At 42.9% G+C, this 23,784-nt stretch overlaps 1 protein-coding gene across 1 annotated transcript; it reads right to left on the bottom strand.

Annotated features, from left to right (window-relative positions):
* Positions 1–6,495: 6,495 nt before the first annotated feature.
* Positions 6,496–11,996, bottom strand: SODALDRAFT_325968 (patatin-like phospholipase). Its single transcript, XM_028610040.1, has 3 exons — positions 11,427–11,996; positions 8,459–11,367; positions 6,496–8,267 (listed from the first exon to the last, which is right to left on the bottom strand). The coding sequence occupies exons 1-3, from the start codon at positions 11,711–11,713 to the stop codon at positions 6,904–6,906; spliced, it is 4,560 nt and encodes a 1,519-aa protein (XP_028469583.1). The 5' UTR covers positions 11,714–11,996; the 3' UTR covers positions 6,496–6,903.
* Between the last annotated feature and the right edge of the window lie 11,788 nt (positions 11,997–23,784).

Below are 23,784 nucleotides of genomic sequence, written 5' to 3'. Positions count from 1 at the left end.
ATAAAGCGATTAGCTCCGATAACAATAACGATAAGTCCTATAAGTATATAGATAAAGAGTAAATATAGCGCGCCCATAGCACGGTTATATAACGGCTATTAATAATTATCTTACTCTCCCTTTACTTATTCCCTATATAGTCGTCTTTACCTCCTTTTATAGTCGTCTTTACCTCCCCGTATTTATACCTAAAGTTCTAGCGCTACGGGGGCTCTATTACGCCTCCGCTTTTAGTTATTATACTAGTCGGAAATCCGGGAGGCGCCCGGTTTATAGGAACTATTTCGCGATTTTCCCCGCAGTCTCCTTACTCCGGAGCGCTAGGAGCTAGTCCTGTTTTATTAATAAGCGCGCGCCCGTATCGGCTATAAGGCGCTCTTATATCTCCCCTAATATATCTCGGTATTATAGCGCGATATATTCCGCTATCTCTGGCCCTTTATTAGCGTACCGGTAATACGGCGTCGCTATTTCCGGTACGCCTTTTATAAAGAGGAAGTGGCGAAGGCCTATTTTCTCCGTTTAAATTTAGGTAAGGATAGAACTCTATAGTTTTATAAGGCCCTTATACTTCCTAAGCGCCGCATAGTTAAATTAGCGTATCTATATTATAGCTACGCTACTATATTAGCGTAGTAAGGTACGCTTTTACCGGTACGCCTATTCCTCTTAAAGGCGCTAGGCTAATTCCCTCCCGAGGAGCCAGGACTTAACCTCCTGCTTTTATATCTCTTAGGACCTTAGGTAAGGCTTAACCCCTCCCCCGTGTTTTCTATGCTATATAGCCGCTTCGGCTACTCGTTATACCTAAAGTATCGCTTACTCTATCTAGGTATCCTTTACCCGTAGCACTACTTATACGGTTAGGGCGTTATAGTATAAGTTAAGGGGGGGGACCCCCGCCTCTATATTAACTACCTTTATAGTAGTAGCCTAATACGCGCCGGTAACGATATATAGGTATTATACCTGCTTACTAGCTAGTCCTTTAAGGACTTTACTCGGCTTCTCCTCTTTTCTTATTATTATATAGAAGGCCGGGGCCGCGTATAGTATAACACTCCGGACTACTATTTAGTATAGTTTACGCGCGTCCCCGATACGGTAGCCCTATATTAACGCTATAAGGCGTATAAGGGCGTATTTCTAGGTAAAGAGTTTAGCATTAAGTTTTCTAATATAAGGACGAAATATAAGCTTCTAGTTAAGGATAAGCCCTAGGACCTCTATCTCTCTAACTTATAGCGCCGGCGTGCCCTTCAGGTATAGTAGGAGTAGTAGCGGTTTTTATTTTCTTATAAAGTAAAGGAGCTTATACTTCCGTGGCTTAAATCGTAGTCCGCTCCTTCGTGACTAGCTTTAGTAGACTTATTATACCCGTTAAGGTATGCCCGTAGTATAGCCTTATTACGTCTAAAGGCTACGATATTCGTGTTATCGGTAAAGCCGATTACCACGACCCGCGGTATCCGGATTAATTCTTAGTAAAACGTCCTAATAAATAGTATAAAGAGGATTGGGGAGAAGGGCGATCCTTAGGGGACTCCCGCCTAGATTTCTACCTAATACGCTATATCGCCGTTAAAGCGTAGGCGCGCTGTGCGCGCTATAAGGTATAACTAAGTCTATTTTATAACCTAGTCCGGGAAGCCGTACTAGGCGAGGACTTTAAGGAGTTTTTAGTATAGTACTATATTAAAGGCGCCCTAGATATCGAGCTTTAATTACGCTATAGCCCCGCTATACTCCTACACGGCGTATACTCCCTCTATAATGGCCTTAACCGCTACTATTATATCGTAGTATCTATAATTACCTATCTATCCAGCGGGGGGGAGTTAGTACTCCTCCGCTACGGTTATAATTCTCCCTGCTATTATCTTCTTTAGGACCTTCCCGGTTACGCTAATAAGTAATATCAGTTATTACCCTAAGGCTATTATATAAGCTTCCTTCGGTTTACCTAGTTTCTTAAGTATTACTACTTTTACGGTATAGTATTATTACGGGAAATATATAGCCTTAAGGCTCGCGGAGAAGAGTTATACTAGTCGCCTATAGAGTAGTTAGCTATAGGCGAGTAGGAATCTATTTAATAGGCTATCCTCCCCGGGTACCTTTTACTTTACTATTTATTATATAACCTATTAAACCTCCTTTTCCGTAACCTCTTATATAAGTAGTATTACCGTTATCCTCGGCGCGCCGCCGATACGCCCGCTTTCTATAAGGTATAGTAGGGGGGAAAACTTCTTTATAAGGATTATCGCTTTCCCGTTATATATTATCGCGACCGGTCCGCCCGCGCTACGCTATAAGGGCGGGATAGATAGGAGGTCTAGGGGCAGGTGGCTTACCGTCTAGGCCTAGCGTTATAATACCTAAAGGCTTCTTTAGTCTACTACTATTATATTAACGGCGCCCCGCTAGCTTTTCCGCTTCTTTATTCTAATTAGAATATCGCGATATTTTTCTACTTCCTTAAGTTTATTCTACTTACCGCGTAACCTCCGCCCGTAGTAATGCCGTGTTAGCCTTATTATCTCCTTATTCGCCTTTACTATCTCCTACGTTTATTATAACGGCCTATCGCGGAAGGCGGCTAGCTCGCGGCGCGGCGCCGTAGCGTCCGTGATACTAATAAGGTCCTATAGTATCTAGTTTATTACCTAGTCGATTACTTCCGGGGTAAGGGGTATTTCTCTATAGTCTAGCCTCTAGGCCTTTCTTTAGGCCGTTTCCCGGTCCAACTTCCTTTACCTCTATCCTTTACTAGCGATACGCTAGCGCGGTTACGCTATATCGATATTAATTACCTAGGCTATATAGTCTAAGCCTATTAGGTCTAGATCGTCCCCCTAGTATACGTATATAAGGTCCGCTAAAACCTAGGTAAGGTCTAGTATACTATACTATCGATTAGTATCGGCCAAGGTCCTAGTAATATATCCTTTTAGGGTTATAAGGTTAAGTTACTATTCATGCGCGAGCGTAATAAGGTCTTTTAATTATCTATTATATCTATTATACCCGTCCTAAAGGGGTTTTTTAGGTTAAAGTCTCCTATTAGGATAGTGTATTACCGCTCCGGTTCCGCCGCGAGATTATATATTAGGGTCTCCTACTCTTCTCCTTTATAGTATAGTAAGTATACTACCTATATATTTATCGCCTACTATTATATCCTAACTCTAATTATAGCTTAGGCCTAATCCTTACTAATACGCTATAAAAATATAGCGGCCTCATACCGCTTATATATATAGAGTAGGGCGCGCCTACTCCCCTATACTATCCTATAATTATATCCCCTCGGGTAAATCAGGTTCTTCCTCTTATCTAACCCGGGCTCCATTACCGCTATTATATTATACCCGCTACGGTTATAAAGCACCTATTATACTCTATCCCGCTATCCCCCTATATTCTACTAAGCGATTCTAATTATTTATCTTAGGCGGCTACGCCGCGCTCGCTTCGCTTTATAGTTACGCCTTAGGTATAGCCCGGGGGTAAAGGGTAAAGCTTTATAAGGGCTAGAAGGTAGTAATAAAGGCGAGGAACCTTATAATATTATTATCCTAAGTAAGCGTAAAGAGGGTAGTACGCGATCTAAGGAGGATATTCCGCGCCCCTAAAAGGCGTCCTTTTTACTTTCTCTTGTTCTTAGGCAGTTCGGGGACTACTATTATATCTAATAACACCGTAAAGATGCTATACTCCTTTTTTACCCTATATTTCTTAAGTTAGATAAGGTCGAATCCCCTTACCCTATTAGTATATACCTCCTTAGTCCCCGCCCTTTCCTTTACTGTATTTAGGTATTTATCGTCGAATACCGCGTATAGCCCTTTATAGGCGGCGTAACGCCTTTTCTTCGGGTTTATCTTAGCTTCGCACGCCGTAAAGCCCCCTTAGTATGCTGACTCTATACCGCCGTAATACCCATATAGCGCTTTTATCGCCTAGCACTAACCTGCTTTATATCCGAAGTTAAGGCACTTAAAGCACCGTTATAGGGAGATCTCGGGGTTATAGGGTTTACTATTATAGTATCCGTAATTAAAGAACTCCCTCCTTTATTAATCGCTCCGTGTCCTCGGGGCGGGCGACTTTAATAATTAGTAACGCCGTCCACGCTACGTTATTCCTGGGTTTCCTAGCCTTAATCCGGGTAATCGCTATATTATTCTATAGCCGAAGTTCTTATAACGCCGCGTCGGGGTCATAAGTTAGTAGCTACGCTATCGGTATTCCTTTTACTATAATTTAGTACGTTTTCTTATATATCGTGGCTTTTATACCGAATACGCCTTTAATCTAGTTATTCGCGTTCGCTATCCACTATTTATTCCTATACTTAAATATAAGAATTATATTATTACTCGGGAGTTATCGCGCGGCTATTACGTCTATATAGCGGGTAACTTAATCAACCGCCTTAGTAATCTCTTATAGGGTTCGGCTTTTAAGGTTAGTCTTAGCGTCTCCGTATCGGACTATTAGTTCTTAGGCGTATCGGGTAGGTATAACCTTTACCGGTGCTATCTTAATACGTTAGCGCTACGCCGGGTATACTCTTTACTACCTAGGCGTAGGTCTTAGGTCCTATTACCCCGAGTAGTTCTATTAGTATACCCTTAATGGCTTATTAGATTATATCGGTAAGCCTTTTAATTATAAGAGGAGGTATATCGTTACCGGGTTATTAGCGTAGCGGCTTCCCTATAATAGTCTTATAGTATTACGTTTAAAGGATCTTCTATACTAGCTTTAGCGCCTTATCGGCGCTTACCCTATTAGCTAGTAGTCCGGAAAATTAGGTACGTAATTTATATAGTACGCCTTTAGTACGCCCGCTCGGTGCCTAGGATTTTTAGGGCTTTCCCGGGGCTATACGCCCCGGGTTAGTTCTAGTCATTATATTCTAGGCGCTTTATAGTGGTATACCGGTATCGCGTTCGGTTAGCCCTACAGGCCGCCCTATAGTATATAACTCACCGCGCCCTTTACGGTCTCGCTACGATATCGGTCTCCGGTGCTTTTAAGGGCGTAGAGTCCGAATCCGATATTAGAATTAATTTTATCGATAATACGGTACCTTAGGGTCATTTTCGGCTTAACGATACTCCTTTTAATTATCCCTCCGGAAGTACTACTCTATTTAGATCCTATCCAGTATTTTACTATAGGTCCACCCTTTTTATGTCCGCCCCCGAGGCCTATGCCCACCCCCGAGGCTCATGCCAATACAATACTTTTCCTCTAATAATAACAGGAATAGCGCTAGGAGCAACGGCTCCCGTAATAATAATAGAGGTGCCTTCCCTTACCCCCCTAGGTCTTAACGAAGAGCTAGAGCGAGGGCTGACTTCTTCTATAACACGTGGTTTTCTAGAGGTCTAGTAATTCTTTGTTTATAATGGTTTTCGGTAGGTTTATTAACTGGTTCTTTTCCTTATAAGGTTTTCGAGAGATCTAGGAACTCTTCGGTGATGGTTTTTGATAGGTCTATTAACTAGGGGGTAGGTAACCGACCTCTATCGCTAACCGAATAGTTAGGAGGTTAGTATAAAACCAAAGAATAAAGAGGTGCCTCGCTCGTTAACGCGAGGACTTTTTATAGGGGCGTGCTCCTCGGGAGCAGTTATATAATAACAGCACAAAGCCGAAGAATAGGTGCCTTGTCAACGCCAGGACTTTATATAAGGGCGTGCTCCTCGGGAGTTACTATATAATAACGGCGGTAAGGCCGAAGAATAATAAAGCAGGTAGACGTGCTAATAAATAACCCTAACCGTAATAGTCTCTTAGAGCTATTATATCTTCCGGAATAGGATCGTTTACTAGAGCACCGGGCTTATAACTATCTGAATACGAATATCGGTACGGGAATCACGGTCGTATTCTTTTATAGAAGGGAAAGATTCCCTTATAGGAAGTATCTATGACTATTTATATAGCCGAGGTTAGGGCTGTTTAGAGTCGTTAGTACTTGCTAAGACTATACCCGAACTATACCCGAAACGGTCCCGAGGTCACGCCCCGATATCGTAGAGCCTCTATCGAATAATACGATAAACTAAAATAAATCTAAGTCTAAAAAGAGATTAGAGGTATATATATTAGTAGAAAGTATTTATAGATTAAAATACTTTTATAAAAGTATAAAATAGAGAAGGATTTTGATATATGAGTAGCTAAAGGAGAATAGATTATAAAAAGAACTTAAATAGATATAAAACTAAACTATTAAGGTATTTTAGTATTATTATATTATATTAGTATTAGTATAAAAAGTAGAAACACTATATAAATATAAATTATATAAGACCAATACTATTATATATCGCTCTTTTTATATTATACTTAAGGTATAATTTCCTTATATACTTAAGGAAGTATATATATCTATATATCTATAATGTTAATCTTATAGTCGATTATTATAGTTTTATATTTTTATAATATTTTAGAAATTATTTGAAATACATAGTCCGTATCTATAAGTAATAATACTTATCTATATTAGTTAGTATATATATATTTATAATATAGTTATATAAGCGGGTTATATCCGTAGCCCCCCGTAGGGGCGAGCGTAGCGGCCTTGCCCGTAGGGCAAGCTGCTATGCTCGTATTTCACATTCGACCTCAGCATACAGGGAGGTCAAAACAGGAGGAAGCAGTGTTAAGCTACTGTGTGAATCAAAACAAACGCCGGCTCTTCTCATCATGCACATCCCGGAGCATACTCGCTGCCTAAAATGGGAGAACGGAGTGAGATTGTCTGATGTAGAGGGAATGTGGAGGGAGGCCTTGAGCAACTCTGTAGCTGACAGGCATGGGCCTTCTCCCGAGCAGGAATGCCGAATGTCATCACCCAACAGTCACGCGGGTCGATTAGATGCTCGCTCTCCGGGGCGCCATGGTCCTCCGCAGCGCCTTCTTGGCCTCAGTTTCTTCCACCAGGGGAAGTACGCCCTGGTCTCGCAACCTCCGCAAAAACTTCGTTCCGTACTCGTATCCCACCTTGTAGATCTCGTCGAACTTCCCAAAGTCAAGCGTGCCATACTCGTCGACTGGTGGGCGCATGTATATGCAGCCTGGCATCGTCTTGGCTCGCTCTAGCGCGTCTACACTGGACACATACGCCAACCTAGCCTGTATCTCTGCAAGCGTCGGTGGGTTAGGTGTAGAGGAAAATGGATTCCACCGATTGAAAAAGGCCCACACCCCAGACAGGGAATCGCCGTAAGCCTGGGGTGTATCGTCATCAAGAGATCCTACATCGACAGCGAAGATGGTGTCCACCCCAAGCCTTTTCATATGGGAGACGGTAAGGTTGTCGATGTACCCGCCGTCTAAGAGCATGCTGCCCTCATCCGCCAGGGGGGGTACGAGACCAGCAAGGGACATGGAGGCTCGGATGTATCGCCAGGCGTAACCGCTAGTGTGGTACTCAATCCGACTCTTGCTGATGTTAGTCGTGTTGCAGTAAAATTCAAGCCAGAAGTCTTCAATCTGATCCTTGCCGAAGGTCTTGAAGATGCCCCTGTTGAACTCATGGCCCGTTGTGTAGGAGGCAGTTGGGTAGGTCAAATCTAGAGCGAAGCGCCAGATGCTTGCCATGCGGCCAGAGAACTTTTTTGCCAAACCATAGATGGGAACAACATCTGCATGTCGCGCATAAAGAGCTCCGATGAAGGATCCGATGGACGTTCCGCCCACGATGTCGATGGGTATGCCTGCTTCTTCCATGGCTCGAATGATGCCAATCTGGGTGATGCCTCTTGCACCCCCGCCGCCGAGCACAAGTCCCACGGACTTCCCACAAAGCCTTCGTGCTAGTCGGTGGAAGTCGCCCTTGAAAGGCGCGTCTGGATAATAGAACGGAGTGTGGCGAAGTTTCCTCGATGCGTACTTCTGTATTTCAGCTTGTAATATCTGAACCCGCTCCTTTAATGTTGTGTTGGGCCGTTTCGATGCAGAATGAACCGGCATGATGTTCGCGCGAAACTCCATCTGTACATGGTAGTGACCACCGTTGATCCACATGCGATTCCGAAGCCATGACCGAGCAAGGCCCGGTGTGGAATAACGCTCCGCATGAAGAAGGACTAAGATTTTGCGTGCAGTAGACTTCATGCCGAGCATGAAGCGCTCGTACTCGCCTATTTCAGGAGAGCCCTCAGCAAGCCCCACAAGTAGAATACAGTCTGCCTGCGAGATACATGTCTGCGTCCAAGGGGAGTTTACGTTGGTGTCTGCCATACAAAAAAGGAGGGTCAGTATGAACGACATCTCATTCGGATGAGGAGTGGACAGAATAAGAGAGGACGACGATCAGGAAAAAATTAGAGTTAACAAATAGCCATCAGCGGCTTGGCCTCTGGGACAACGGGTTTTCATCATGGAAAGAGAAAGAGAAGACGGGAGAAGACTGATCTGTACGAACCTGCAACATAGACAACAAGGCCATACTTCTCTTCCAAGTCAGCCAAATACTGGGATAGCTTAAGCTTGCCCATCTTGTTAAAAGCGTGTTTCCCAAGATGATTCAAGATGGCCGATTGGTTCAGAGATTTGGCGCCGTTACTCGGTCCAACTTGTGCTAGAGCATTCATCAGACGACTGCCGAACTCGACAACCGGAACCCCCGATGTGACAGGCAATATGGCCACAGTTCTTAGATTCAGTGCCGAGGAGCCTTTGCCGAGGGACGCTGACGCCCCTACCTCCCTTGTCATGAGTGGTGACGGATCATCGACGAGGCTCCGCATGCGGGAGGCAATGATTTTCGAGATCTTAATGGTTATGTTCGGGTGTTCTTGAGCCAAGCTGTTGAAGAGACTGCGAGGGAACCTGACGAGTTCCGTCTCCCGTATTGCGTGTAAAGTTCCCGACCGAGCCGACTCGGTGAGCACTTCTAGTTCACCAACACTGTCTCCCTGTCCGAACTCGGCTCGCGCTGTCACCCCGTGACCTCCGCCCTTGCGATCTTCCACTAAACGAAGCCGCCCGTTCAGCACTATGTAAATGGCTTCACTCTCGTCACCATCGTGGAAGATGACCTGGCCGGCATTGACTTGGTCCCAATCCAGTGCAAAGTCGATATGAAGCAGGAGACGGGGCAAGAGGCTCGTCAATCGTTTGGCCATAGTCAGCAGAACGATGGGATATCGATCCACGATTCGATCCAGCGAGGAGCGGGGCAGGAAGCCGACATACACGTCCGTCTTGGCGACAATATCGATGAACGACCTGTATGAAGATACTGTGCTGATGTAGCCGGCCAGTCCGCCGGGTTTGATGAGCGAGACACTCTGACGAACTTTGCATTTCTTGTTCCTCTCGCCAGTTCGCTGACCGGCGTCGGATGAAGAGCCATGATTGGCTAGCACGCCCGATTGTAGAGATGATCTGCCTGCAGTTCGGAAGATATCTGCAGAGTGCTCCTTGCTTGCAGTGCAGATGTCGAGGAAGCCGTCAATCACGTAATATAAGCCAGGGCTTCTTTCGCCTTGTTCGACCAGCACAGAATCCTTGGGGAAGAACACAATCTCTAGCTCGTCTCTCATGTCATGGGCTAGGGTCTGGGCACTGGGTGTGTTGTTCAACGTTATGCTGCTCGAGGTGACGGATTCCGTGTCCCCGTCCGCACCTTCGAAGGGCCCGATGATGCCAAATGCATTATTGCTTCCCATCACTGCCTTCTGGCGTCTCTGGTCGTAGGGGGGCAGCTTCGGAGATCCTTCGACAGATTCTGGTTCTCTGGAACCACCACCGGCCGCGTTCAACCCCATTGCCTTGAACATGCACTCCAGAATTGATGTGCGAAACAGTCCGTCTTCATCAGTCGACTCGCTAGCACCGATCGAGACGCGGGAATAATTAGGCAATGTGAAGGGATGAATTGAACGTCGTGAAGGAAGACTGGGGCTCCCCCTCCGCGAAGTCGGAGTGTCTGGGTAATAAGAGAAGTCCACGGAGCTAGATGGCCGATGACCAACACGCGCTAAGTGAAGGTTTGAGAGGAGATCGCCGGGGCTCGGGGTGTGAGCGGACGCTGTCTTGCCCCTGAGAGAATGGTCCATGGTCGTTGCAGACGCTGGCGTACGTTGTTCCTTGCCTGCCGGGTGCATCCTAGCATCTTGGCGCAATGTCGTCCGTGACTGCCGCTGGCGCCGAGCGTTGGCATTATGAAGAACAATACCCTTGCCATCTGCGTCGATACCAAGGCGTTGTCGTTCCTGAGCAAATTTTGTTTTCAGACGCGAGAGCGCATCCCCCCGCAGCAGATTGGGAAGTTGACACATGGTGTACTGGTTCATGCTCTTTTCTGTTTGCAAAACTTCGTCCGACAGTCCAAGGTATGAATAGGCAGTCGCAAGTGTCACCCTCTGGAATCGGGAGAGTATAACCTGGACTATGTGCGACGTCGCCTTTGGATAGACTTTCGTTAGCCGTCGAAAGGCACTGGCGGGTATGATAGCGACGGTTGTATCGACAGTCGCCCGGGCGATAATGTCAGGATGTGCTGAACTGGAGGGTTTGTGATCGGGAAAATCAGGCGTGGACGAAAACTGGTGCGTTGGCGCACTGGCGAGAGACAGAGATGGAATCCTGGAGCGACTACCTGCGTTGGACCCCATCACTGGGCGGGCATATTCGTCTTGCCTGCTGGATTGCTTTTCCTCGTTCGCGTCAAGATGCGGTGTGCCAGGATAAGAGCCAGACGACGGATGGGATGGTGCTCGAGATGCCATACCTCTGCCCATCTGATGGTTCTTGTGCTCGAAGTGCGCCGCGTTGGGTTCCGGCGTGTCCTCGTCTGTCTCCCGTAGACGGACATCTTCCGTGAAAAGAGACATTATCGAAAACAGAGAAGACATGGGAGCCCCATTCTTCACTTCAGTAAGAAGCTGGTACTGTTGTGCAGACGGGAAGCCATCGTTCTCATCCGCCGGGGCGCTGTCGAAGCGGGGTTGCAGGCTTGTGTCATCGGATCTCGACGCGCGACCAGACTTGACGAAAATCTCAACAAATCCATCAACCACGATACAGAAGCCTTTCTCTTCCTCCAGATTGATAGTTTCCCCGGCGATCAGCTTCCTCGTCTGCATACTCCGGGTCAACTCGTGGAAAACTGGACGTTCGAGGTAGCCAAAGATTTTGATGGCGCTAAGAAACTCGTCTAGATAGTTAGATAATCCTGGCTTCACACCCTCTTCGTGCGAGTCCGGGAAAAGGTCTATATCGGGCTCTTTCCGTTGAGGTTCCGGAGGAAGTCGGGAGTACATGTTGAGAATGCGATACCGCACTATCCAAGTCGCAACAGATGCCACGGCCGCCATGATCACCATCCTACATAAAACATAATGCGTTAGCGGCATCGACTGCCGTGTAGATTCGAGCAGACGTACAGGGTAGTGGCATTCATCGTGACAGTCCAACTCGTGGAAAGCAATGAGAAGATGAAAGTAGGCACGGTAATCGTGCTTAGGCGGATGATAAAATACAGGCAGGACGATGCGAACTGTATCAGCGTGATGATAAACCAGACCAGTAGGCCCAGCCAGCTCGAAGTCCCGCTGTCAGAGGCCGCATCATGGGCTGGACCAAGTGCCGAAGGGATAGACATCTCTGAGCCATTAGCGGTGACGGAGAGGCCATCGGCTCTTATTGTGGAAGTAAGCGAGAAGTCGGCCATGGCTCGTTCAGTCCGGAAGGGAGTGGAATAAGGGACCAAGGCAGAGAACAGCGAGAGGGATAGAAAACCGATGGGAATCTTCGTCACATGGTGAATCGTAGTTGTTCGTGGCAGCCAGAACCTGTGGAGGCTTGGTTCCCTGTAATCGAGAGATGTCCGAGGATGATTGGCTATCTCGCAGGAGAAGATAGCTTGTAAAAGGAATGAGACGAGAAAAGATGGACGTCAAACTTGGGACGAATGTGGTGCGTACTCATGGCGGATGTGTGTCGGAAAACAACACATGGATAAGGTAGATACAGGAACAGATCTCGGTTCTCGTCAGATATCCGATGCCACAGCCACCTTATCGGGGTGTGACAAACCATATTGTGTGTCAGAACACAAATAAGGTACGCGGAATTATGTGTGTATTCATCTAAGTGAAGTTTATGATACTTCACGGGGATATCTAACTATACAGAAAAAGCAGGGGAAATAAGGGTGGATATATAGGAGCGAGGTACTCCACACGTCTAATATAATATAGTTTATTACACCCGGATAAAGTGGCTATGGTATCTAACATACCCCCCTAGAACTATAGGATTAATCCTGACTATTCTGCTGAATTTAAAGCTGTAAATCTAGGGTAAAATAGTGGCCTAGATATTAATCTAATGGTTAAAGAACGGCTTATTAAAAAGCGCGCTCCTTTTATACCTAAAAACGTTAAAAACGTGTAAAAATAGGTGGTTAAATTAACCTTAAAACTACGTTAAAAACGGGTGCCTAAATAATAATCTAAAAGGCACTAAAACCACGGTTAATCTAGGCTATAGATTATAAACTTAGCACCGCGCCTCTTATAAATTACCTTAAGTCCTATGGCTTAGGACCTCTATCCCTAATAGATATATAAACGCCCTATATGTCTACGGGGGCAGTACCTTTATAAGGCTATCGCTAACTATATCGTGGGTAGTAATCTAATTAATTAAGACGGTCCTTTTTAAAACGGTTTATCGGATCTAAAGGGCGTGGATATCGAGATACTTTAATTTTAAGGTAACCTAGGGCCTAAGGGATTCTAGTAGCTACTTAGTTTATTAATTATTATAGTATACTATGAGTAGTTCCTCCTTAAAAGTAAGGGTAAAGTCCTTTATTAAACGCCTCGTCGCGATATACTACCTAATAGTAATAGAAAGGGCTACTAGCTCGGCCTTAGTACTGAAGGTCACGACGTCTATTTACTTATTTACTTTCTAGTTAATAGGACCCCTAAATAGTAGGGTTATATACCCTTACGAGCTATACCTAGTCTTACGGTCGTCTACGAAGGCGGCGTCGGAAGTATAGAAGAGTATAGGCTTTTAGTAGTCTTTACGTGGTCCGAAGTAGAGGTATAGAGTCTTTATCGAGCCGAGATACTTTAGGCACTTATCGGCAGCTTCGTGATACTATTTTAAAGGAGTAATACTAAATTCAGTAAGCCTTAAAGCGACTTTAAAGATATTAGGCCGGGTGTAATAGGCGGCGTAATTAATAGAACCGACCTTCCGAAGATATAGACAGATTAATTCCTAGGAGACTTATTAGTCGGCAGGTTCTAGAACGTCAGGATAAGGAAGAGGGCTTTTAACCCTATACCCTTTATAATCCACCTTTAACGCCTTTATCTTATCGGTGATATAGTTATTAAGCGATAACCATAGCTTATATTATTAATAATTGCGTCCTAGGCAGATTCTAAGGAACCACTTAATTAGTCCTAGATCCCTGATTTAGAAGCTCTTCTATATCTGCTATACTAGGTTATTAGTAGTAGATTAATATTCCTTACGATAGATTAGGATAATATCGTTAACGTAAAAGAAAGTAATCAGGACCTCTTTCTTAAAGACGTAATCGTCTTCGGTTAATTACTTTAAACCGCACTTACCTAGTACGAAAGAGAGCTATTAGTGCTATAGCTTTAGGGAATGCCGAAGGCTATATAACGCCCGGCGTAGCCGTTAAATCCCTCTACGTTATATAAAAGGGCGTTATTTTAAAAGGTCCTCGAGCTGTTTATAGGCTTTAAGGCTTATAGCCGACTAGAGTAACTACTAACTAGGAGGGTCCTTAATATAGATTTCCTCGTTAAGCAGGGTATTAGTAAACACGTTAACGGCGTTAAGTTACCGAGTCTTAAGATCGAAGTAGGCTATAATACCTATTAGCGACCTAAAGGTCCTGCTAGCGAGGGTAGAGGCGTAGGCGTTAAGGTGGCTATTAGGTTATTAATCCCCTTAAACGTAAAGGCGCCCCTTAAACTTATTAACGTAACTAGTAGGATCGACTTTATACTTAAAAACCTATTGAAGGTCTAGTAGCCTTAGAACTGATTCAGGTAGTCCCGAGCCGTGCCCCTACTAGTAGGACTATTCCCACCGTTTAAAGGTGCCTATTAACCTAAGCGTGCCGACCTCCTAGGAGGCGGCCTTAATCTATTCCAATTTATAGAGACTCTTTAGCACTTAAGACTAGTTTAGAGGTTCCTTCGGTATATCGCGGCGTAGCAGCAGCTTCTTCGGTATCTTAGTCTAATTATAGAAGGTATAAAAGGAAGGAGGGGTATAATAGTCGGTTAGACGCCTACTATGGACAGGCCGGTCGGTAGCGGCCGTTAGAATAATAGGAGGGCGGTTTCTTCTACTTATAGAAGCAGGTTAGTTAGCTATAGTAGTAGAAGAAGAGGTTTATAAAGACTTAGCTATAGCAGGTGGCTCTACCGTAGAAGGAGCCGTAGATACCAGATTAACGGCGGTGGCAGTGGTTAATTCCTCTTTAAGAACCGATTAGTCAGGGGATAACAATCCTATCGTAACGGCATCGCCGGTTACGGCCGTATCGTCAGATTAATCTTCGGCATCGTCAGGCCGTTCAAAAACAGGCGGCAGATCCGTAGTTCTAGTTAATAGTGTAGGAGGGCCGTTTATGGTTATTAAAGGAGGGAAAACAGGTGCCGTCGCAGGCATAATGTTAGGTGCAATTATAGAAGACGTTAAAGCAGGTGCTGCCGGAGGTATAGAAGGCGTTAGCGTGGAAGGTGTTATAGGGTTTATTTACCCTATTCCACGTGTCTCTTAATTAGCAGGTTAATCTTCCTGCTATTATTATTTTTCTACAGATTCTATAGTGGTTATTAAACCTGCACCTCTATCTACCCCCCTATAAGCACTAGCAGTAGCAGTAGCCGCTATAGCCTCCCTTATAGTATTCTATTCTAGTAGCGTTTAAGGGTGGAAATCGACTACGTCAGTAGTAATACCCAGAGGATTATAGAGTTAATAATCTATAGGCAGATTAAGCTGCTCGAAAACCTTAATTAACACCTTAGGTTCGTGGTTATAATCTTTATATAGCGGTTTTTCGTTAAAGGTAACGTCTCTCGTCCGTAGAATCCTCCCTAATTGTAGCACCTAAATCCGATATATATTAGTGCTCTCGTAGCCGATTAAATAGCCGATATATACTCTCTCCGCGAGCTTAGCGTTACGGTTACGACCTCGTTAATAGTCGGCGGTTAATAGATATACCCTATAACTATATCTCTTTAAGTGGTTAACGATAGGCTTTATTAGAATCTTCTTCAGGCCTTATTTATTAATCTAATTCTCTATCTGCCCTTAAGGGGTTTTCTACTAAAGGTCCTTCCGATGGATAAGGTTATATAGATATACTATAGCAGCCATTAGTTCTGGCTATATATCCTATTAGATGCCTAAGGCCGTTACGAGGGTCCTCGCGATAATAAAAATAACGCCGCCGTGGCGTTCTGCCTTCGGATTCTACGCGGCTATATATAGCGATAACCTCTTAAGCAAAATCCCTCTCTTATCGGCCTATTTATCAAAGCCTTTCTAAAGGGATCTTTCTCTATCTAGGTGGATTACTGTAATTATATAGTGGTACTACCTCTAAAAGAAGAACTTAAAATTCACTAACGTGGGTAAGGCTAATTTATAGTCACGCGGGAACCGTATAATAGCTTAATAAGTATAGGGATCGTATAAAAGTATCACGACCTTTATACCGTTATAGGCCTTATTAAAGCTAAAAAGGTTAACCTCCACCCTATACCACGGTATCGTCGTTTAGTAGGTAGGCGACCGTCTGGATACTACCGTCTTCGCCTTACTAAGGGTATAGGCCTTATAATCCACTATAAAAGAACTTTTTCCTTTAATAACGCCTCCGATAAGGGTATCTCTAATTTCATCGAGAGTAATAGCGCCGGTATACCTTAGCCTCTCGTGCTATAAGCGAGTGTTTACCACGCTTATAGTAGGCGTTATAGAGCTATTAAAGAAGCTACTTAGTAGGTGCTATTAACGATCCGGTAGAATAAGAGCGTATTAATCGTTAACGTTATTTAGAGGCAGGGCTACGAAGCCCTCCACCTTTAGCACTTTAAGGCCGGAATTAAAAACGATACCCTATTCCTTTAATCTTCTAGTCGCGATTAAGGTTATTAGGTAATCTTATATAAAAGTAACGCGATTTAGTATTAAAACGAAGGGATTACTGTATTCGTCGTCTATCTCTAATTATATCCTGCTATAACTCTTAACTAGCTTTGTCTCTCTATTACCCGTCTAAAAATAATACTCTTCTATAGCAGGTTCGAAGTCCTGTCGTAGGTATTATTAGTTAGTAATATACCTAGAGGTCCCGGAATCGATTAATAGCTAGTTAAAAAGGTTACTGCTAATATTACCATTTAGTTATAAAAGAGAGTATATCCTATAGGATTCCTTATCGGAATCCTTATCCTGGTTATCGATACAATTAGATACCTCTATTAACGATTCTTTCGGCTATAACTTCTAAGAGTCCTTTTTAGTACCCGTTTTTAGGCTTTTAGCGTCCTTTTCGATATTCTCCCGGAATCTTTTTTAACGTTCGTTATCCTAAGTCTTAATAATCCGGTCGCAGCGTTCTAAGATTTCTTTTAAAGGTGTGTATCCCTTTGTCCTATATACCTCGTTAACATTTAGGCACTTCTATAAAAGCTTATAGTTATATTTACTCCTCTTCTTATTACGGTAGTCGTAAAGCCACTCTTTCTTTTACTATAAAGAGGACTACTAATTATCTTATTATCCTAATTATACTCGCTAATTCTTACCTTCTTAATCCTTACCTAGGAAGGTTACCGTATAAAAGGATACTACGGTAGGCTTCTTATCGAGTCGGTACGGGTAACGGCGATAAAGCTATATCGTATATTCCTCCACGATAGATTAAATTAAGGGTAGGTCCTACTCTTCTAACCGGATAAGCTATATAAAGCGTCCTTCTAACCACTTTAGTGCTATGTAGCCATAGCGTTAAAGAAGCCGTCTATCTATTATTCCTTAGTATCATATTCTCGGACTTTATATATCTCGGCGTCCCGGTATAGCTTTATAAAGTCTTCTAGCCAGCGCTCGTCGGGTATATGGCTAACGTTTAAAAGGTATTCGTCCTAGCGTCTTTTAATTAGCGACTTCTAGGCCGTGTTCGTTAGCTTAAGGTGCGTCTTAAGGGTATACAGGATATCTTTAACTTCCTTTTTACCGGCGTACTAATCCTTTAAAGCAGGGCTAACCATCTTCGCGATATAGTCGTGGAGTGCTTAAATCCCCCTGTTTTCAGCCTTATACCGATCCTCTTCCACCTGCTAGATCTTAAATAGTATATCCTAATTACCTTTTCCTTTAATAGAGGCTAAAGGCGTCGGTAGATCGGTTCGAATACGGCGCTTAGGCCGTTTAGCCTCTTTAAGGTCGGGATTAACGAGGTCGGCGATATTATAGGAGTGCGCGATAGTTATCACTGCTTTAATCCAAGGCCTTTAGTCTTTCGGAGAGGTAAGCATTACGAGGCCTATAACGGGCACTACTACCGTGGAAGCTATCGTTATACTAATAAAAAGCAGTGGAATAGGATAAACGAAAAGGTTAATTAACTATACTAAACGCATTAAACAGTGGTACGATAGAAACGATAAAACGATTAAATAAAATTAAAGCAGGCGGACGTACTAACAATACTAAACTATCCGCTATAGACTTAACGCTGATTTAATAGCCTAGAAGCTATAGGATCGATCGGAATAGCTTTGTTTATAAGAACGCCGGGCTTATAACTATCCGAATATAAATAAGGTACGCGGAATTATATATATATTCATCTAAGTAAAGTTTATAATACTTCACGGGGATATCGAACTATACAGAAAAAGCAGGGGAAATAAGGGTGGATATATAGGAGCGAGGTACTCTACACGTCTAACATAATATAGTTTATCACACCCCGATAAGGTGGCTATGGCATCTGACATTGTGTCAGACGTGTGGTATCGCAGGTCAAATAGCACTTATATAACAATTATAGTGATAATCCTAATAGAGCAGAAATCTCGTGTGCGTGTATTTCTCGTATAGGCACACGGACCACGACGTAGTCTATAGGGGATCTAGGGGGGATCCACGCTATAACTAAGGGCTTCGAATATAATAGGGGCGGATACCGGAAAAGACCGGATAGGATATAAATGACTTAGTACCTATAATAGAGTCTTCACCACCTAAATTAAGGGTATAAGAGACTCTCCTAGATATAACTTAATATAATATATATACACGAGATTTCTGCTCTACTAAGATAATTATTTAAGTGCTTATTTAACGTGCGATAGTTATAAGCCCGGTTTATAATGCCTAAACGATAGATATTAATAAGGCTACCCCTATTCTACTATAAAAAGTAATTACGTTTATATAAGCACTCTTAAATAACTACTATGGACCTAATTAGAGTAATTAAAAGATTAATTAACCTACCTATTAATTAACTAACCGATAAACGAAAAACTAATAAAGATATCTTCTAACGCTAAATAAAAGGTGGCCGCTATTACACTTATTAACTAAAGGGATTAGGTAATTTAGGAGTGCGCTATACACAGTAAATCGGCCTCCTACTAGGATAACTACCTTAATCTAAAGCTAAGCGATAAGGAGGCTAACGCCTACCTCCTTCCTATACCTACGCCGCCTAATATTCGTAGATATAAGGCCCTCGCCGTGGACTCTAATACAGCGGAGGAGGCCACGGCTACTCCGTCTTCTACTATTACGCTAAAGGGTGATAAGGCCATGGACGCCACGGACGCCGCCGTTACCACGGCTACTACTACGGCGGCTATAGCCACCGGTAAGAAGAAGACGGCCGCCCGCCGGAAGGCTACGGCCGTAATAAAAAAACCACCGACCTGGACGCCTATATCTATTAACGACCTCTTTAAAAAGAGGTATACGCGATACCTATAAGATCGCCGTATATAGTGCGAGGAAAAGGCAGACTATAACGTATAATAAAAGGAATTTAATAAGGTATACTCCTATATCGAAAGGACTATCTATACTATAGTATATAGCCTCCTCGCTTAGCTATAGGATAATACCGTAAATGACCTATAGGCTTAGATTACTCTTTTATACGCATATATAGGATTAACCCCTATAGACCTCTATAAGGAAGCCTTAGTCCTATATTAACGATACACTACGCCTATAAAGGCTATACCTAAGGATATAAACGGCTAGGTTATAAGTTAGAAAAAAGCGCTAATATACTATAAATATATAGGCGTTTTAGAGTTATTAAGCGCGGACTATTAGGCAGAAAACGCGTTAAAAGCTATTAGACCTATCGCCTAGGAATAAAGTAATAACTACCTAGTATATAACTATAATAAGATTACGAAAAATAAGCTAATAATCAATAACTTCGTAAAGGCTTTATAAGCGGTTCTTAGTAATATAAAAAGCCGATAATCCACTACTATAAAGCCTAGAGTTAGGAGAGGCACCTTTAATACCCTTAGGAACCTCCCCGATACTAAGGATACTACTAATAACGATAATAATAAGAAGCGTCCTTATAGTGATATATCCGTAAAGGCTATCCCTTCTATAATAAGGAGGCCTTATAAGATATATAAGAACCCTTATACTACCGCCGCCTATTAGTATATAAGGCCGGATATACGCCCTTATACCTAGTATAGCCGTGAAGATATTATAAAGGTTACGGAAAAGAAGATACGTAATTATAGTTTTAAAAGCCGCGTAGACACCGCGATATAGAAAAGACGGGAAGCCTTAGGGGCTATTACCGCTAATAAGATAGAGGAAGTCTAGGAAGATTAACTCTATAATACTACGCCTAATATAACTACTATATAATAAATTCGGGGGGTTATTAGGCCGCCCGTAAGTATAGCTTTAAAAGACTTATCCGTTACTATAACGGGGAGACTAGGCGCCTACCTAACCTAAGGGGTAGCGCGCCGTTATTATACGACGATACTATTAAGATTATAATAAGAATAAGGGGTATCCCTCTTTATTAACTAAGGTAGAGCGCTATTATACTACGCGATCCTAGACTTAGGATCGTTAATCTATATCTTTAATAATCGAGGCCGTTTTACGGCTATTAGACTACCTATGGATACTTTATCTTTATCTCTTTAGGTAGGTACTTATAAGGCTTCTATCCTCGGATACAGAGACGTTAAGCTGCGTATATAATCCTTATTAGGCACGAAAAGGCTACTACGCCTTTATAATATTATATATTATAAGGAATTCGTTACTAATATCGTCTCGGAATACTAGCTACGCCTATAAGGTTACCGCTAGGATACCGTAAATAATACTATTATTAGCTCCGCTAATACCCGGCCTATCTATAAGCTACTAGATATCCACGGCTAGTATATAATCAAGCGCGCGGAAGCCACGGCTATTACCGCGTTCGCGGTCTCGGTAAGGCACCCCCGCGATAACCCGTATAGAAGATCACGATAACCGCGGTAACTGTAGAAGACTATATCGTAGCGGTAGTATAAACGCCTTAGCTATTATGGCACCAATACCCTTATAAGGATTATTAACGCTATTTAGGGGGTAAGAATAAAGGGACCACGTACCGCCGACTATAACGCGTATAGGTAATCGTAAATACCTACGTAGATCCGGCGGATACTATCCCTTTACCCGTTAAAGCCCGGAGAGGCCCTAGCTATTAATGTTTAAAATCTAGAAAAGGCGGCGTCGTTAATAGGCGGCCTATATAAGTCTATTATATTCGTCATAGACGTATATATAGGTTATATATAGGATTATTACCTATAAAAAGAGACTAAGGCTTTATCCTATACACGTTAAAAAACGTCTTTATCCTACTTAAGACTTAATTCGACGCTAAGCTACGCGTCCTACGGGCCGATTCTAAGATATTTTAGCACCTAGAAGTCGTTACTTTCCTCGCTACTAAGGGGGTAGAAGGTTAGCCGTCGGCACTATATTTATAGGATTAGAACGGCGTTATAGAACGGATTAAAGGTATCGTTAAAAGGAGGGCGAGGGCTATAAGGATTAAGGCTAATCTACCTATATCTCTCTAGCCTAAGATCTTTAAGACTACTATCTATCTATATAATAGAACGCTATAATATATTAACGACTAGCGAACGCTATACGAAGGCCTACGCGGCCGTTAACCTAATCTTATACACCTATAAGCTTACGGTTATAAAGACTTTATAAAAACGCGTAATACCTAAACTAAAAGGAACCGCCTATAAAGGCTAGAACCGAAAGTATAGATGGGTTATTATATCTGATACTAATCCTCGAATAGTTTCTGTATTTAGCTACTATACCTAACGGATATTATCACTATAAAAGATGTGGGCTTTAATAAACATAAGATATTTAACGGTAGGATTAAAACGCTATAAGCTATAGCTTCCGCCGAGGAAATCGGGGAACGCCTATAATCTATCCGTATCACCTAATCTAATAAGACCGTGAATAGGCTACTATTAAAAGGTATAGCCGTAGACGTATTAGATCTTAAGTTAGAAGACTCTAACGCTACCGCTATTACTACGGGTAAAGGCGACGCTACGGATAAAGGCGAGGCCGCCGCTATTACTACGAGAGAGTCTACTACTATTATTATAGATAAGGTTCTAAATCTATAGCCTAATAGCTAGGCTATAGATTTAGAACCTCGTAACTCTAACGCTACTGCTATTATTACTAGTAAAGGCGAGGCCGTTATTATTACTACGAGAGAGGCCACTACTATTACTATAGACCACACCGCTATTATTATAGGCACCGTTATTATGACGGATACTACTATTACTATAGGAGAAGACTATACTACCGTTATTACTATAGGAAAGGCTACCGCTATTATTACGGATACTTCGCGGTTTACTGCTACGAGGTTTAAACCGTTTCCCACGCCCCTAATATTCCCGGAAGACCCTACGCGCGCGTTCCTTATAGCGTTAGCGGTGGTTAGGGGCGTTAAGGTGGAAGGAGATAATAACTATAAAGAAATAGCTGCGGATACCCCTAAGGGGTGCCCGTCGGCCGTACGCTTATCGGCCGCGCGCTTATCTATCACGAGAACTATCGCAAGTCTATACACGACTAAGAAGGTCTAGAACGATAATGCCTAAAAGGCGTTCTTTAACGCTAGAAGGACTTATAACCCTATATGCGCGAGGAAGTAAGCTATTAATGACGGCGATATCGGTGCTATAGATTCTACTCCCTCTAATACCTCCTAGCCGTTATCGTATATAACCCGCGAGGATCTCCCGCCTCCACTAAAACACTACCGTAATATACGCCTTTACCCGTTACGGGAGCGGTGGTTATAGGCCGAGGGGGAATACCTTAAAGGGCACCAAGAAATAGGCTACTAGTAGGAGGTAGGTGGTAATTAGGCTAATAAGTAATAAGTCCTCGCCTATAGATAGGTATACACCTATAAATTTAATAAGGAGGGCACCCTCCTTAAGTATAAGGCACGCCTTATAGTATAAGGGATTAATAAAAACGGTCAAAAACTAAAGATAACTACGCTGCCATGCTTACCTCGCGGTCCTTCCGTATACTAATAGCGATTACCGCACGATTTAACCTAGAAATAAGGTAGTTTAACGCTATTAACGCGTGTATTAATACTAGCCTTAAAGATGAAGTATTTATAAAGATACCGTAAGGCTATAAAGTGCTAGGTAAGGTACTACTACTACGAAAAGCCCTTTTCGGTTTAAGGGTATCGCTACTACTATAGTAAGAGGAATTTAGCGGTATACTATAAAAGATAGGATTCACGGCCATGCCTAATAACCCCTATATTATAATCTGCGATAGTTTAATCCTATTCTTCTACGTTAACGATATCGGACTTATCTACTATCGAGATCGTAAGACTAACGCCGATAACCTTAAGGCTGCCCTTAAACGAAGCTATAGGTTGTCGGGAGGCGACGAAATCCGTTAGTTCCTCGGAATTAAGGTTCTAAGGGATAAAGCCACACGTAGGTTATAGCTATTATAATCCTCCTATATAGAGAAGATCGCGGTTAAATACTATATAGATATCCTTTGCCGAAAACCACTAAAAGTCCTATTATCGACTATAAATCCGCTAATACTATATAACGGTATACTCGCGTTAATTCCCGAGGTCCGCCTATACTAGGGTATAATCAGTTCTATCCTATATACCCTTATCGTGATAAGACCCAATATCGTGTTCGCCTATTTAAAGCTTTCCTAACATAACGTTAACCCCTCCTCTAACCACCTTAAAAGGGCTTAATAAGTGCTACTATTCTTATACTATATAAGGCACCACTACCTGGAATTCGGTGGGGATAGACTCTTCCTAACCGTAAGCGACGCGTCCTTCGGCGATAATCCAGACCATAAAAGCTTATAAGGATATACGATAAAGCTTTTCGGCGACACTATTAACTAAAAGGCGGGTAAGTAACTAACGGTTACGACGTCGTTAATAGAGTCGGAACTACTCGCTCTGATAGAAGCCGCTAAGGAGACGTTATTCGTTAGTCGGATATTAAGGGATCTAAAGCTTTAGTTAGATTAATAGTAACTATAGCTATACTACGATAATTAGTAGACTATTAACCTCGTTAATAAGAAGGCATAACGCCTACG

Source organism: Sodiomyces alkalinus, assembly GCF_003711515.1.
Source record: "Sodiomyces alkalinus F11 unplaced genomic scaffold SODALscaffold_1, whole genome shotgun sequence".
Taxonomy (NCBI): Eukaryota; Fungi; Ascomycota; class Sordariomycetes; order Glomerellales; family Plectosphaerellaceae; genus Sodiomyces; species Sodiomyces alkalinus.
This window is presented reverse-complemented; position numbering and strand designations above follow the sequence as displayed.